At 54.0% G+C, this 14,886-nt stretch overlaps 2 protein-coding genes across 4 annotated transcripts in view; one reads left to right on the top strand and one right to left on the bottom strand.

Moving 5' to 3' along the window:
• The window catches only part of Slc25a42 (solute carrier family 25 member 42), a 32,485-nt gene extending 22,714 nt beyond the window's left edge, over positions 1 to 9,771 (top strand). Inside the window, exons 3-8 of the mRNA XM_008824495.2 lie at positions 1,265 to 1,370; positions 2,411 to 2,436; positions 2,657 to 2,823; positions 3,417 to 3,533; positions 4,331 to 4,482; positions 7,732 to 9,771. Of these exons, the coding sequence (XP_008822717.1) occupies positions 1,265 to 1,370; positions 2,411 to 2,436; positions 2,657 to 2,823; positions 3,417 to 3,533; positions 4,331 to 4,482; positions 7,732 to 8,039 (876 nt within the window). The 3' untranslated portion in view covers positions 8,040 to 9,771. The remainder of the gene's footprint in view (positions 1 to 1,264; positions 1,371 to 2,410; positions 2,437 to 2,656; positions 2,824 to 3,416; positions 3,534 to 4,330; positions 4,483 to 7,731) is intronic.
• A 1,778-nt stretch (positions 9,772 to 11,549) lies between these two features.
• The window catches only part of Tmem161a (transmembrane protein 161A), an 11,471-nt gene continuing 8,134 nt past the window's right edge, over positions 11,550 to 14,886 (bottom strand). For 2 of the 3 annotated variants that reach the window (XM_029559376.1, XM_008824492.2), the window contains 6 exons: positions 14,000 to 14,060; positions 13,746 to 13,889; positions 13,547 to 13,660; positions 13,235 to 13,409; positions 13,051 to 13,147; positions 11,550 to 12,624 (listed from right to left, as the gene is read on the bottom strand). In XM_029559376.1, coding sequence (XP_029415236.1) covers positions 12,368 to 12,624; positions 13,051 to 13,147; positions 13,235 to 13,409; positions 13,547 to 13,660; positions 13,746 to 13,889; positions 14,000 to 14,060 — 848 coding nt within the window. In that variant the 3' untranslated portion in view covers positions 11,550 to 12,367. The remainder of the gene's footprint in view (positions 12,625 to 13,050; positions 13,148 to 13,234; positions 13,410 to 13,546; positions 13,661 to 13,745; positions 13,890 to 13,999; positions 14,061 to 14,886) is intronic. The other variant, XM_008824493.2, reaches the window with a different exon arrangement.

Below are 14,886 nucleotides of genomic sequence, written 5' to 3'. Positions count from 1 at the left end.
CATCAGGGGCTAACCTGTACAAAGCCAAGCAGAGCCTCAGGCAACATTCAGTCCTGTTGGGCATTGCTTAGACTACACAAGGAGCATAAGAAAAGTGAGCCTGGGTATGGTGGCTCCCACCAGTCAGTCCAGCACACAGGCAGCTGAGGCAGGAGGATGGCAAGATCAAGGCCACTCTGAGCTACAGAGCAAGGCCCTGTTTCAAAGAAAGAAAGAAAAAGGGCTAGGGAGATGGCTGTCAGTAAAGTGTTTACCAAGCAAGCATGAGGACCTGAGCTCAGATCCCCAGCACCCACACAGAAGCCTGATGTGCAGCACACATATGTAACCACCAGTGATGGAGTTGGGGAACAGAAACAGGAAGATCTCTAGAGCTTGCTGACCAAATCGGTGAGCCCTAGGTTCACTGAGAGACCTTGCCTCAAAAATAAGGTAGAGGGGTCTGGAGAGACAACTCAGCAGTTAACAGCACTAGCTGCTCTTGCAGAGGGGCTGGGTTCAATTCCCAGCACCCACATGGTGTCTGTTGATTCCCAGCACCCACATGGTATCTAACAACTCTCCGTAACTCTAGTTCCATAGGAATCCAATGCCATCTTCTGACATCCAAGGGCGCACTTACATACATGCAGGCAATACACTCATACACAGAAAATAAAAATAATTAAATATTCTTTAAAATAAGGCAGAGAATCTCAAGGAAATAAAGCAGAAAGTGACAGAGGCAGACAGGAAGTCCTGCTCTGGCCTCTTTAAGCATGTGCACCTGCACTCTCACCTGCACATACCACACACATACACAACACTACACACACACAGGAAAAAACCCACCTTCAGTATGTTACGTAGTAAAATTTGCCCATGTCGGTGTAGAGTTCCATGAGAAATGTCAAAATTCCAGATACTTTTCACCATTTCAGAGTTTTCTTCGTTCGCTTGCCCATAACTTTCTCCCCATCCTACAACTGGCAGGTCTGATCTGATTTCTGTATAACAGATTAGTGTTTACTGCTTTGAGAAATTCATGTAAATACATCATGTGCAAGAAAAAAAAATAAAGAAGAGAGGACTAGAGTAAGATACCTAATGCTGATCTCTGGTTGTACATGTGCACATACGTGGACGTGTGCATATGCAGATGTGTGCACACACAAAAAGCTATTGGTGTTTCCCTGGGCCCTGATCCCCTGCTGAGTAGTCCCTCCCACCTTCAGGAGACCTTGACCACGTTGCTTTCTGTGATTTTGACCTTCTGCTGTTGCAGAGAGACCACAGGCAGGTGCTCAGCTCCTTAGTGTCTGGGGCCCTGGCGGGTGCACTTGCCAAAACAGCGGTAGCCCCACTGGACCGAACCAAGATCATCTTTCAAGGTAAAAGTTTATGTACCTGTCACACCTGTCTGTGCAGTATGGAAACTGCCATGAAGTCACCTCCCCTTCCTCCTCATAGTCCCCAAACCACTTATGCTTGGTCTTACACTATTGTCCTAGCTAGCTTCAAACTCACTATGCAGCCCAGGTTGGCCCTGAACTTGCAGTGAGCCTCCTGCCTCAGTTTCCTGAGTGCTGGGATGTATGTGTTTGCCACCATAGCCATGGTCCTGCACAGCTAGCCTCGAGTCTGCTGTACCTACACAGACTGTTTACAAATCAGGAAGCAGATTCTGTTTCCCCTTCCCTGTCCCAAGGCTAAGGACATGGATGTAACTTCTGGGGGACATAGTCAACCCAAAGCAGAGTCCATCTCCTTCCCTTGGTGCTACACAGTGGTGGGCCATGCCTGAATAAGTGGAGCCCTCCAGCCAGTGGTCAGATAAATGGTCACTGGCTCCCTGACTGTTTGGGGAGCTGTGCACTTGAGTACCTCCCTACCGCCCCTTTGCCTCAGTGTGCTATATATAAGTGGGAGCATTGGTACCAACTATGTCCTGGATTGGTCAGAGGATGCTGCTGCCTGAGCATAGGGACAGCACCGGACCAAGTGACCAAAGACTTCATGGAGTGGGGAGCCAGGCAGGCCTGTGGTGCTTGAAAAGGCCACTAGTGCTCCTGTGCTGGGGTTGGGGCACTGAGAAGAGAGGCAGACCCAGACAAGCCCCGCCCTTGTTCTGAGGAGGCCTGGACTGCTGGCGGAGCACCCTCTGCTGGTAGCAGGGGTGGTGAACTGGAGTCCCTCCCAGGGTATGCATCCCCAAGACAGCCACACACCCAGCCCCAGACCCTTGCTGTCCTAGGTGCTCGCCCTACTTCCCTTCCTGGGAACAAGTCTGTGGAAGGCAGAAGAGCAGAATCCAGGCAGGAACCCCACACCCAGACACTGCTGCCTCTCCGCATACACAGACTAGACCCCCAGACTCCCAGACTGCAGTTCACACTCTTCTCATGGTCTCTTGTGCTTCTGTTCCTTCCAGTGTCTTCAAAACGATTTTCTGCCAAGGTGAGTTGCTGGGCTGAGGACCCCTGTGCCCCACACTGTCTTGTGGGGCTGGCAGGACTGGATGGAGTGGGTGGTCTGGGAGAGCGGGTTCCCAACCGGCCTTGTAGCCCAACTTTCTGCCAGTCACGAGGGTCAAGCATTTGAGGGGGTGCCAAGAGCCCCAAATGGCTGTGCTGGGAGCAGGTGGGGGCAGAGCAATGCTGATGCCCTTGTCCCGCAGGAGGCCTTCCGGGTCCTCTACTTCACCTACCTCAACGAGGGCTTCCTCAGCCTATGGCGCGGGAACTCGGCCACCATGGTGCGGGTTATTCCCTACGCCGCCATCCAGTTCACCGCACACGAGGAGTACAAGCACATCCTGGGAAACTACTACGGCTTGCGTGAAGAGTGAGGCCTCCCCCTCATCCTGGCCGGGTCCCTACTGGGCCCCTCCATTCTTCTCCTAGGCCTCGCCCCACCTCCTTCATTTGGGCCACGCCCCTGCCTGGCCTTCCCTTCCTACCCAGGCGTCATCTCACCCTGTTCCGATCAAGTCCTGCCTCCTTACCTGAGCCCCGCCCTCCCCAGGGGCTTCTCCCTCTGTTCACCGCTGGAGCAGCTACTCCCCGTCTCCCCTAGTGATCCTGCCCCTCTGCATGGTCCAGCCCCTTCATCTTCCTCACCTTGGCTTTGACACTGGCTCTTCTCCCTGCCCTTCTAACCAGGCTCTGCCTCTCCGTAGGTATTCCTTTCACTGTCTTGACCCTACTCTGTCTTCTGACCATCCCTCCACTGAGACCTGATTCCCAAGGGTGCAGGGCACTGGGCAACTTCAGCCTTAGGGAAGACACACGGTATTCCTGCGTACAGGGGTTGGGACAGGAGGCAGCTTGCATCAGCCCAAGCTCAGGGCAGGGCCCACCTGGGCCTGGTGTTCTTTGGTGTCCCCCAGGCTGAAGCTGGGGCTCCAGGTATCTACAGCCCCTCTCCCCTGCCTGCAGAGCCCTGCCCCCGTGGCCCCGCCTCCTTGCTGGCGCACTGGCGGGAACCACAGCTGCTTCCCTCACCTACCCCCTGGACCTGGTCAGAGCCAGGATGGCTGTGACGCCCAAGGAGATGTGAGTGCTGCGCCTGTGTTGGTGTGGGTGCTCCTACCATCTGCAGGCATGGAGGGGGTTCCCTGGGGTTTCTCCTCTGGGTGAGATTCTGTAGGTTCCAGAAAGCTCATTTATGCTCCTAAACTGCCTGGGCAGGCTAGCTCAGCTGGCAGAACACGCCTAAACCCCAAACCATGGTGGAAAAAGAACACCTGCAAGTTGTCCTCTGACTTTCACAAAAGAGGTGCCAAGCGCACCCCACAGTAGATAGGTGTAAACAGTTCAAGTAGGTAAGAAGCTGGGGACCTCAGCACTCAGGAGGGTCTGGAGTTTCAGGCCAGCCGGGGCTACATAGTGAGCTCCAGGCCAGCTGGGGCTAGGGGGAGACCCTAATTCAAAAAACAACAATAATAAAATAAATAAAATACCTGAGCATGGTGGTGCATACCTTTAATCCCAGCACTATGGAGGCAGAGGAGGACAGATTTCTGTGAGATTGAGGTCAACTGGGGCTACAGGGAGACCCTGATTCAAAAATAAAAATGATGAAGTAAAGCAGCTAGACGTGGTCAAGGCCAGCCTGATCTACACAGCAAATTCAGGCCAGCTGGGGCTACAGGGAGACCCTGGGTAAATAACCAAACAGCTCAAATAAACAAGTGCTATAAGAGCAGGGTGCAGTGCAGCTCAGGAGGAGCGTTTGCCTAGTAGGTGAGAAAGACTGGGTGTCATTCTAGTAACCAGAACTGGTGGGGGGCAGAGTGGGTTATGGGGGTCCCTGGAGTCCCCAGAAGTAGTCACCCCATGTGGTCCTGCAGGTACAGCAATATCTTTCATGTCTTCATCCGAATTTCTCGAGAGGAGGGCCTGAAGACCTTGTACTTCGGATTCACCCCCACTGTGCTGGGTGTCATCCCCTATGCCGGGCTCAGCTTCTTCACCTATGAGACACTCAAAAGCCTGCACAGAGGTGAGAAGAGCCAGGGCCAGGCAAGGAGCTAGGGGAGCTGTCCCTGTGGGCCCCACCTCATCCAGGTCCAAAGAGGTACTCTGTGGGACAGGTGGGGGCCAAAGTCCCAATCAGAAGATACCATATGTTCAATGGAACCCAGGAGGTTGGATTTGTAATCTTTAATGCTTCCAGTAAGTTAATTTTTTAAAAGGATTTACTTTTTTCTAAGTAAATCTTTTTTTTTTTTTTTTTGGTCTTTTTGAGACAGGGTCTCCCTGTAGCCCCAGCTATCCTGGATTCACTATGGAGACCAGGCTGGCCTCAAACTCACAGAGATCCGCCTGCCTCTGCCTTGAGTGCTGGGATTAAAGGCGTGCGCCACCATGCCCAGCTCCTAAGTAAATCTTTTTTTAAAATTGAATTTTTTTAAATTTATTTTTATTTTATGTATATGAGTGTATTGCCTGCATGTATATATAAGTGCATTTGTGTTGTGCCGTGCCTGTGGAAGACAGAAGAGGCGTTGGATCCCCTGGAACTGGAGTTGTGGATAGTTAGCCACTTTGTGGGTGCTGGGATTTGAACCTGGGTTTTCTGCAAGAACAGCCAGTGCTTGTTCTTAACCACTGAACCATCTCTTCAGCCCCTTTAAAACTTTTTTTAATTTTATTTTTGTTTTATGTTTATGACATGCATGCAATGCCCTCAGAGGCTAGAAGAGGGTGTTGGATCCTCTAAAACTGGAGTTAAAGGTGGTGTTGGCTACCATGTGGGTGCTGGGAACTAAACCTGGGTCCTCTGTAAGAACAAGCAGTGCTCTTAACCGCTGAGTCTGTTTCTCCACCCCCTGATTTTTTTCGTTTGTTTGTTTTAAAGTGTTTGTGTGTGCCTGTGTGAGTTTATGTGTACCATGTACATGCAGTGCCTGCAGATGCCAGAAGAGGACTCATCCTTTGGAACTAGAGTTAAGGATAACCATTGCCAGTTGTTAGCTGCCATGTGGGTGCTGGGAAGTAAACCTGGGTCCTGTTCAAGAACAGCCAGTGCTCTTAACAACTGAACTATCTCCCCAGCCTAGTAACTTATTCTCTATTCAGTTATTTAGAAATAGGTCTCACTGTATACCCCAGGCTATCTTTGAACTGGTGGCTCCTGCCTTGGCTCCTAGCCTTGGGTTACAGGTGTGCTGGTCACACCATGCTTTCTGTTATAAGTGGCTACTTTGCAGACTGCTGGTGGCACTTGTGTGCTCATAGGCTCAGAGCATGGTATTTCTGGCTCCCTCTCTCTAGGCACAGAGTAGAGCAGGTGCAGCTGGCCACTCAGAGCTGCACCTTCTGGAGCAGGAGTAGTGTACAACTTTATTTATCCCAGGTGTCTTCTTTAATAGACCTTTTAGTGAGAGTCTCGTACCCCAGGCTGGCCTCAAGTTCACTATGTAGCTGAGGATAATCTTAAATGCTTTGCACTTCACCTGTAAGTGCTGGAATGACAGGCGTGCATCACCCGCTCTTCTTAGTAAAGTGGTGGTATCAAAGCCAAGTCATCCTGCATGCTAGGCAGGCCCCCTACCACCCCTGCCATCCCTGCCACCCCAGGCATTTTTTTGTCAAAATGTTTCAGGTAAAGTTGGAGTCTCCCATCCTGTCTCTCCCTACTGAGGCCTCTTACTGGATCTGAGTGGCACCCCTGAAGATAGCTTTGGAAGTCAGGAGTAATGGGCACACCTGTTACCCCAGCACTCAGGAGAACTAAGCAGGAAAATGGCTCTAGGTTTAAGGCCAGCCTGGTCTGCTCAGCAAGATCCTGTATTAGAAAACCAGCTGTTGGGCTGGAGAGATAGCTCAGCCGTTTAACAGCACTGGTTGCTCCTCCAGAGGACTCGGAATCCTATCCTGGCACCCACCCCACATCAGGTGGCCCACAACTGCCTGTAACTCAAGCTCTAGGGGATCTGACACCCTTTCTGGCCTCCCCTGGCACTAGGCATGCACCACGCACATACATGCAGGCAAAACTTATTAAAAAAATGCAAATTGCTCTGGAAAGACCAGATCCTTTAAGATCTCTGGAGACTGTTTTTTGGTGCCTCAAGGACCCCCAATCCATGCTTCCAAGGTCCCCTACACGCAGTGGCATGATGCTTGTATAAGAACTTGGTCCCCTCCCAGATGTTACTTCATGGTGACAGCATACTGTGCCTGCATGGTGACTGCCTGGAACCATGAAGATGCTGTGGCAGCTGTCACTGTGTCTGACAGGGAACAGTGACAAGGAAGTGTGCAGGGCTGCATAGACAGGGACTTTTTTTTGAGGGGGGTCTTTTTTTTTTTAAATGTTGCTGAATTATTATTTTTTGTCTTTTTTTGAGACAGGGTCTCTCTGTAGCCCCAGCTGTCCTGGAACTCACTATGTAGACCAGGCTGGCCTTGAACTCACAGATATCCGCCTGCCTCTGCCTCCCGAGTGCTGGGATTAAAGGCGTGCGCCACCACGCCTAGCCAAAGGGTTTTTTTGTTTTTTGTTTTTGAGACAGGGTCTCCCTGTAGCCCCAGCTGGCCTGGAACTCACTATGTAGACCAGGCTGGCCTCAACAAGGATTTTTTTAAACACTTGATGTCTAGCTGGGTATGGTGGCTCAGGAGTCTGAAGCAGAAGGATGACCATGTGGTCAAGACCAGCCTGGGTTATAGAGAGTCTGTCACAGACAAATGTTTCTCTCTCTCTCTCCTCTCTCTCCCTCTCTCTCTCCCTGTCTCTCTCCCCCTCTCTCCCTCTCTCCCTCTCCCTCTCCCTCTCCCTCTCCCTCTCCCCCCCCCAACCAACTGGCCTACTCAGTCAAAGGCTAGCTGAGCTGTGGCTGCACTGTCAGCATCAACCACCCTGGCCATGCAGTGTGTACACACAATAAATAGCCTTTGCTTTTCCTCTGACATTGAGTGGCACCCCCAAGCTCTGCAGGAGAGTCCTGGGATGCACCCTCACAGACAAGGGGGACTGCACCCTGTGGATAGAGGGACTGCAACCCAGGATGGGGGCTGCACCCATGCATAGAGGGAAGTTCCACACTGTAGCCTGAGTTATCTCATAAAGACTCACTGTTATAAACTAGCCTGTGTCCAGCTAGGCTGTGACTTAGTGTCAGAGCACTGGCCTGGCACACACAAACCCCTGGGTTCCATTCCTAGCTCCAAAACCAAGGGAGGGTGACCAGGAAGTAGAGCCTCTTGCACTTGCATGGCACTCAACGTGACTTCTGCCCTACAGAATACAGCGGTCGCCCACAGCCCTACCCCTTTGAGCGCATGATCTTTGGGGCCTGCGCTGGCCTCATCGGGCAGTCGGCTTCCTACCCTCTAGATGTGGTTCGGAGGCGTATGCAGACAGCTGGTGTCACAGGCCATCAGCATGGCTCCATCCTGAGCACACTGCGCTCCATTGTGCAAGAAGAGGGTGCAGTGCGGGGCCTTTACAAGGGCCTGAGCATGAACTGGCTGAAGGGCCCAATTGCCGTGGGCATCAGCTTTACCACCTTTGACCTCATGCAGATCCTGCTGCGCCGGCTACAGAGTTAGGCCCAGGAAATGTGGATAGTGAGCTGGTGGATTGAGGGCATATGGTTGGGTGCTGGCAGCCCCTGGTGATACCTTGAGGACAGGCAGATGGGCGGGGCTTGGCTTAGAGCTACAGGGCCTGGACCTAAGCACTGGCCCTCCAGGTATGATGTTGGGAAGATGGCTCCCATCTGTCCCTCTCCTCCCAGCTCCTCTCCAGTGTCTGGTGCATCTCCCAGGGGTGTCACCTAGAAGGCCCCTAAGGGGTCAGTTCCACCTGCTGACCCTGTGTCTTTTGACCTGCTGCTGATTCTAGTGCCCACTGGCACATTGGGTTCAGAGCCTGTCCCTTCTTGCTGCAACTGTGTGCCTGGCCTGCAGATGCAACCAGCCCTTTCCAGAAGCCACACCCTGGCCAGGAGGGTCGAAGCTCAGCCCTGGCTGCACCTGTGTCCATCCCCCACCCACTGTGCCTCCCTTTCCATTGTGTCCTGCCTTTCCATTCTTTCCCAGGGGACAGACAGCCACTCTGTCCCCACAGGGTCCAGAACACTGTGCCCATCTGGTTCCTGAGGGCTGCACCTGGTCTTTGCCACTACCTGGCTTGTAACCTTTCCGAGAGGCCTCACTGCCACTATGAAGCGGTCCCCACTGGAAATGCCCATGTGTATCCCCTGAGGTATAGCACTTGGACCACCCAGAGGCCTGAGGGCTCTCACCCAAACATGGAGGTGGGCCCAAGCTCCTGAAACTGCCCTACCCAGACTTCTGGTGACACCCTGTGGGTCCCCAGTCCCCACTAAGGCTCTCGCTCACCCAAGCCAAGTGAAGGCCCTGGAGGAGTGTCTGGGCCTATACAGATGAACACAGGTGTCTGGGGCATGAGGAATGGTTGGGAAACCTGGGGACCCCTCGGTGTCACAGCAGGTCTCAGTGTGCCTTTCTGAATGATGTCTAGAGTTCATGATTTGGGCTTTTTGAGACAGTCTCACCTGGAAGTCGTGGCTGGCCTGCTACCTAGTATATAACCTGGGCTAGCCTCCAATTCATAGCAATTGTTCTGCCTCTTGATTCTGGTTTTCAACTTGTTGGGCCCCAGGTGTATTCATACCGAACCCCTGCCCCGTGTAACCTGGTTACCACAGCTGGCTGGGCAGCTGCCTCATATAGAGGACCTGAGCAGGTGGCTAGACCCCCCATGTGTTTCTAATCGTGAATCCCATTCCCACACCCCTTGCTCTTTGTCTCTTGCCTTGCGCCTGTGATGCCCAGACCCTCTCTGCCTTCCTCGCATGTGCTGATGGTCTGTCCTCATCCAGTCCCCAGGCACCTGTGGTGGCTTTGAGGGACCACCCTCTTGTGTGAGTGTGATGCCTACCCTGACCTTGTGCAGCCCCCACACTGGGCAGGACAGGCTGAGCACCCCATACAGGAAAGTAGGAGGGGAATGAGGCTCCTGGGCCACCCCAGCAAGTGGCATCATTTGGATGGTTGGGCAGCGCCTTGCATTGGACCATGGACTAGGCCTGAGAGGTGAGGGTGTCACAGGCCCCTGGTCTTCTTGGTCCCCCTGGACATGCCTCCTTGGTATCTCTGGCCTGGGTAGGCTCTCAGCCTTGTGGCTACCCTCCCCAGTCACCATCCTGGTCTGGAGTTCTATTTTGATGCCATGAAGACACTTTGTTTATATAATGTTTATATATTTTGATTTGTGCCAAGAGAGTATATTTAATAAAAATTTAAATGATGTCTACTTCTGGATTCTTAGGCTCAGACTTCTCCCCTCTACTCTAACCCCCCAGATGGCCCTAAAGCTATTTGATACCAGGTCTCATGTAGCCCAATCTTGCTCTGTAGACCAGGCTGGACTCAAATTCACAATCCACCTGCCTCAACCTCCGGAGTCAGGATCACAGGTGTGTTATCTTGCCTGGCTAACCTTCCCTCTTTTTTTAGATTTTCAGATATTTGTCACAGTAACAGGAAGCTGACTAACCCAGTTCCTGTCCCAGAGCTGGGCAGCATCCACAGCCGGAGAGGGTAACAGCAAACCACACCAGCTTTCTTCCTCAAATGTTTGCTATAAAAGCACCCCTAAGGGCCTGGGGATATGGCTGAGTGTTAAAAGGTTTTCCAGGCAGGCAGGAGGACCTGAGCTGATCCTCAGCAGCCATGTAAAAAGCCAAGTGCAGCACTGGGGAGGTGAAGGCAGGAGGACCCCTAGGGCTTGCTGTCTCTGTCACAAAATAAGGTGGCTTTTAGCCATGGGGAAGCCTGGAAGAGCTGCCCTCTTGAGGGCCTCAGATGGTCGAGATCTCTATTGAAATCAATAGCTCAAAGATGGAAAACTGGACTGGAGGTGTGGCTCAGTATAGAGCCCCTGCCTAGAATCCCCCAGTGAGGGTCTGGGGTGTGACTTAGGTAAAGCCCCTGCCTCAAATTCCTGAGTAGGAGACTGGGGGTGTTTTTTGGCAGAAGAGCACTTTCCATCATGCTTCATTTATTGTTTATATATGTAAGCTATCACGTAGCCCAGGCTGGCCTCAAAGTCATTGCATAGCCCTGGCTGAACTGCCTCTACCTCTGGAGCAGTAAGCTATGTGCCACCATCCTAGAAAACCTAAGGCATGGATCACAAGCCTAGAGGCCTCCCCTCTGGAACACAGTTCAACTCCCAAGCAGCCCTCAGCCAATCCTCTAGGGCAAGAACCCTCAGAGATCCCAGCAGGGCTGAGGTCCAGTGTTATCTTTTTGGTGCCACCTGCAGGGCATCGCCCCTCTAACCTCCCATCCGTGATCCCCACAACCCCAAGTCAGGGTCAGGTTGAGACTCATCTACAGAGGCACAGAAGGATCAGATAGGCCTACAAAGATGTCCTGTGGATTCATAGAACACACCCACGCCAGCCTTCTGCATCCTCAATAACCTACAAGTAAGAAAATGCTATCTCTGAGACCAGGGAGATGGTTCGGTAGGTAAAGCACTTGCTGGTCAATCATGAGGACCTGACTTCAACTCCCCAGAACCCACATACAGCCAGCCACAATAGCCCTTGTCTGTAATCCCTCCTACAGCAAGGTGGCGATGGATCCTGAGCTGCTGGACCAGCTAGCCTGGAGAATGCAGCAGTGCACAAAAATTTGTCTCAAACAAGGTGGAAGATGAGTATCCCATGCTGAGTTGTCCTCTGACACCCTCCAACCTCCATGCCATGGCACCTGTGTGCCTGTGTGCGCCCGCGCGCACACACACACACACACACACACACACAGAGAGGCAGTCACATTCTTAGGTGGCATGCTGCCCCCTTTTGGTCACTGTTACATGTAGCAGTCCTCTGGAACAAAGGAAGGGAACTTTTTCCCCTGGGGTGACAGTCCTGCTTCAGGCAAGGCCTGGAGGCTCAGGGCTGAGACCCAGTACCTGGACCCTGCACAGGAGTGTCCCCAGGCACCTGTAGCATGTCACCCTGGTGACAGTGTGTGATGAAGCAATGCCTGCAGGAAAGCTCACAGCTGGTGGGGAAAACAGCCAGCACTCCACTTTTTTTATTCTCAGTATATATTTTGCATATACAGGTCACACAACTCACATTATCTTATATAAATACACATGTGCCACACACCCTGGGGATCCTACCTCAGTCTAGAGCCAGTGGTCACGAGTACCAAGGCCTCACAACACGACAGCAATCACCCTCACAGCTGTGGCACAGGGGACAATTTTTCTCCTGTCTCTTCACCTTCCTCCCAGCTGGGACTCTCTCATTTGCTGTTTGTTTTGTTTTTTAACACACAGTCTTGTTATTAGCCCAGGCCAGCCTCCAACTCAAAATCCCTGCCTCAGCCTCTTGAGTGTGCTGCTGGGGAAACCAGTGTGGTGATTCTCCCTGCCTCCTGATGCTAGGGAAGGATCCCAGGGCCTCCCTGTGTTAGGTGAGTTCTCCCTGAGTCCTGCCCCTAACTCTCTCCTAGCCACCTCAGAGCATCTTGGAGTTCCACTCTTCCAGGACCTTCTCCCCAACTAGGTCTCCCAGCTCATCTCAGCCAGTGGGATCCCAAGTGTAAAAAACGGCCTGCCCCTTTTATTGAGAGCAGGTGTACACACACACACACACACACACACACACACACACACAGGCACACACGCACACTCACTCACAATGTGACCATGGCCTCCAGGCACAGGGGAGCCAGCATCAAGGGGTCCACAGCCCAGACATTCAGTGAAAGGGATGGCAAGGAGTCCTGCCACCCAGGTCAGCTGGGGACACTGAGGCACACATGCCCAGGGCAGGCACCTCTTGGTGGGCAGGGACCAGACTCCAGGGCCCCGGGAGTGTCATGGTCTAGGAGCCTGCCAGGTGCTGGTGGAAGTACAAGCCGAAGAGACTGGAGAGCAGCTGGCAGACTGCAGTCCACCAGATGAGGTAGGCCAGCACGCTGCGGAGGAAGAGGGGTGCTAGCAGACCGCCCAGGGCCCCTGCGAGCTGGGCCGCTGTCTGCTGGGCTTCATCCTCCCCAGGGCCTACAGAGACAGCATTGGCTGAGGATGGGGTCGACATGAGTGCGGAAGGGGCCTGACCCAGGCCCCAGGAGTAGCCGCCTGCAAGAAGAGGGGTGAAGGGAGTTATTGGTGAAGACGAGGAGTCGGGGGGGGGGGCGGGCACTACAGGGAGGGCTCCACCCCTCTATCTGAGCTCCTCCTCTATCCTTACCACGTCTGTGGGCCCCACTCTTGTCGAACTCCCCGTCCCCACTCCTCTGATGGCCCTGTCCCTACCAAGGCTCCGCCCCCAGTCCGCTGCTGACCCCGCCCTCACCCAGATTCTGCCGCACCCATCTACCTGCTGCCCTGCTCTTGTCCAGACCCCGCCCACACGCCTACCTCTGGTCCCGCCCCTCCCCTCCCCATCTCTGGGCCCTGCTTCGCCTTGGCCTGCAGTCCCCATCCCTCGGTGACAGCCCCGCCCCCGCCTACCCACTGCCCCCCTCCCTGGCCCAGGCCCCGCGTCCATCATCCCACCCTCACCCAGCGTCTTGAGCAGCAGCGTGCAGTGCAGCGTGAGGATGAGCGGCGTCAGGTACTGCAGGCTCACCACCGTCACGTAGCAGTAGACCCGGACCACCTGGCGGGGGAGACATGAGGACTGCAGAGGAGTCTTCTCGGGTGGGGGACCCCCGGCCTGGCCGCCCCCCCCGTGCCTCTCCCGTACCCGCTGCTGGATCTCGCAGGCCTCAATGCGGCCCGCCTCCTTGCGCAGCTGCTCCACGCGCGCCTTGGCCAGGCACAGGTAGGCCTGCAGGTGCGGCCGGGTCACGGCCAACCGCAGCAGACACAGTGCCACCAACACCCAGAGGCGCAGCGAGTCGAAGGCCTCGTCCGACAGCCTGCAGCAAGGCGAGCGGTCAGGAGGCGCGGCTGAGCCCTCCCTGTCCCCCATGCCAGGGTTTTCCTGGCTCATCCCGGACACCCAGGTGCGCCGAAGGTGCGCCAGCTGCCCTCCCCCGCGCCCCCGCATACGCACAGAGAGTAGGTCTCGACCCCCATGGGTGCCTGGTGCAGGAAGTCCCGGGCCACAGGCTTGGTCCAGAGCCACAGGATGCACAGGGGGGACAAGAAGCTTGTGTGCAGGAGCAGCCTGCGGACAAGGGCGGTGCCCTGAGGTCCTTCACCCTCAGCTTCTCCCGAGACCCCTATCCCGGTCCCCAGGAGGCCCGCCTAACTGCAACAGAGGCCGGTCTTCAGACAGGGTCAGCGCGTCCCGGTGGGTCTGGGCCAGCCGCAGGCCAGGGAAGGTGAGGAAAGCACCTAGCATGGAACCCACCACAGCCAGCCCCACTCGGATAGTCAGCTTGGCCACGGGGAGTCTGGGGAGAAGAGAAGGTTGCAGGGACCCCACCGCTGGTCAGAACCCAGCCTGGGCATCTGGCTGCTCCCCACTACCCCTAGCCCCCAAGGTCCAGTCCCCAGGACTCACGCCCAGTCCCAGCCCTGCTTCTTCAGAATGGGCTCCAGGTTCTGGGTCATGCTGGCCAGGCCTGGGGAAAAGGAGAGCCACAGTGTAGATTTACAGGGTCTTCAAAACTAAGCTGGTTCATCTGCTTGAGGGTTCACCTGTCTCTGCCTCTAGGATGCTGGACTTGCAGGCATAAGTCCAGGCATAATGTTTGACTTCGTGTGTGTGTGTATGAATGAGAGAGAGAGAGAGAGAGAGAGAGAGAGAGAGAGAGAGTCTTCCTGTAGCCCCAGTTGGCCTGGAACTAGCTATGTAGGCCATGTTGGCCTGGATGATCCACCTCTGCCTCCCAAGTGCTGGGATTAAAGGGGTGAGCCATCACACCCAGCTATGTCTGACTTTTTACATGGGTGTTGGCGATTCAAACTCAGGGCCCTTGTGCTTGCAGAGCAAGCACTCTTATACACTGGGCCATCTCCCTAGCCCAGACAATCTTTAATTTCATTTATTTTTCCTTCCTGGAATGGAATCCAGAGCCTCACACATACTAGGCAGGTGCCTTGTCACTAAGCCAGCTCTGAGACCTGCTAGGGCCATAGTGTGCAGGGCTCTTTTCAAGAAATAGAACCTGAGGCTGGAGAGATAGCTCAGCAGTTAAAAGCACTGGCTGCTCTTATAGAGGACCCAGCAACTACATGGCAACTAACAACCATCTGTAACTCCAGTTCCAGGGAATCTGATGCCCTCTTCTGGCCTCCACAGACTCCTCCGCTCATGTGCACAGACATAATACACAAAATTTTTAAAATTTAAAATATTTTTTTAAATCTTGAAAAGAAGCCAGGCATGGAGGCGCACACCATGTCCTGCTGTGTGTGTGTGTGTGTGTGTGTGTGTGTGTGTGTTTT

This window comes from Nannospalax galili, unplaced genomic scaffold (assembly GCF_000622305.1).
Source record: "Nannospalax galili isolate Female #2095 unplaced genomic scaffold, S.galili_v1.0 scaffold529, whole genome shotgun sequence".
Taxonomy (NCBI): Eukaryota; Metazoa; Chordata; class Mammalia; order Rodentia; family Spalacidae; genus Nannospalax; species Nannospalax galili.
The sequence above is the reverse complement of the archived record's forward strand: the minus strand, read 5'-3'. Positions and strand labels throughout refer to the sequence as shown.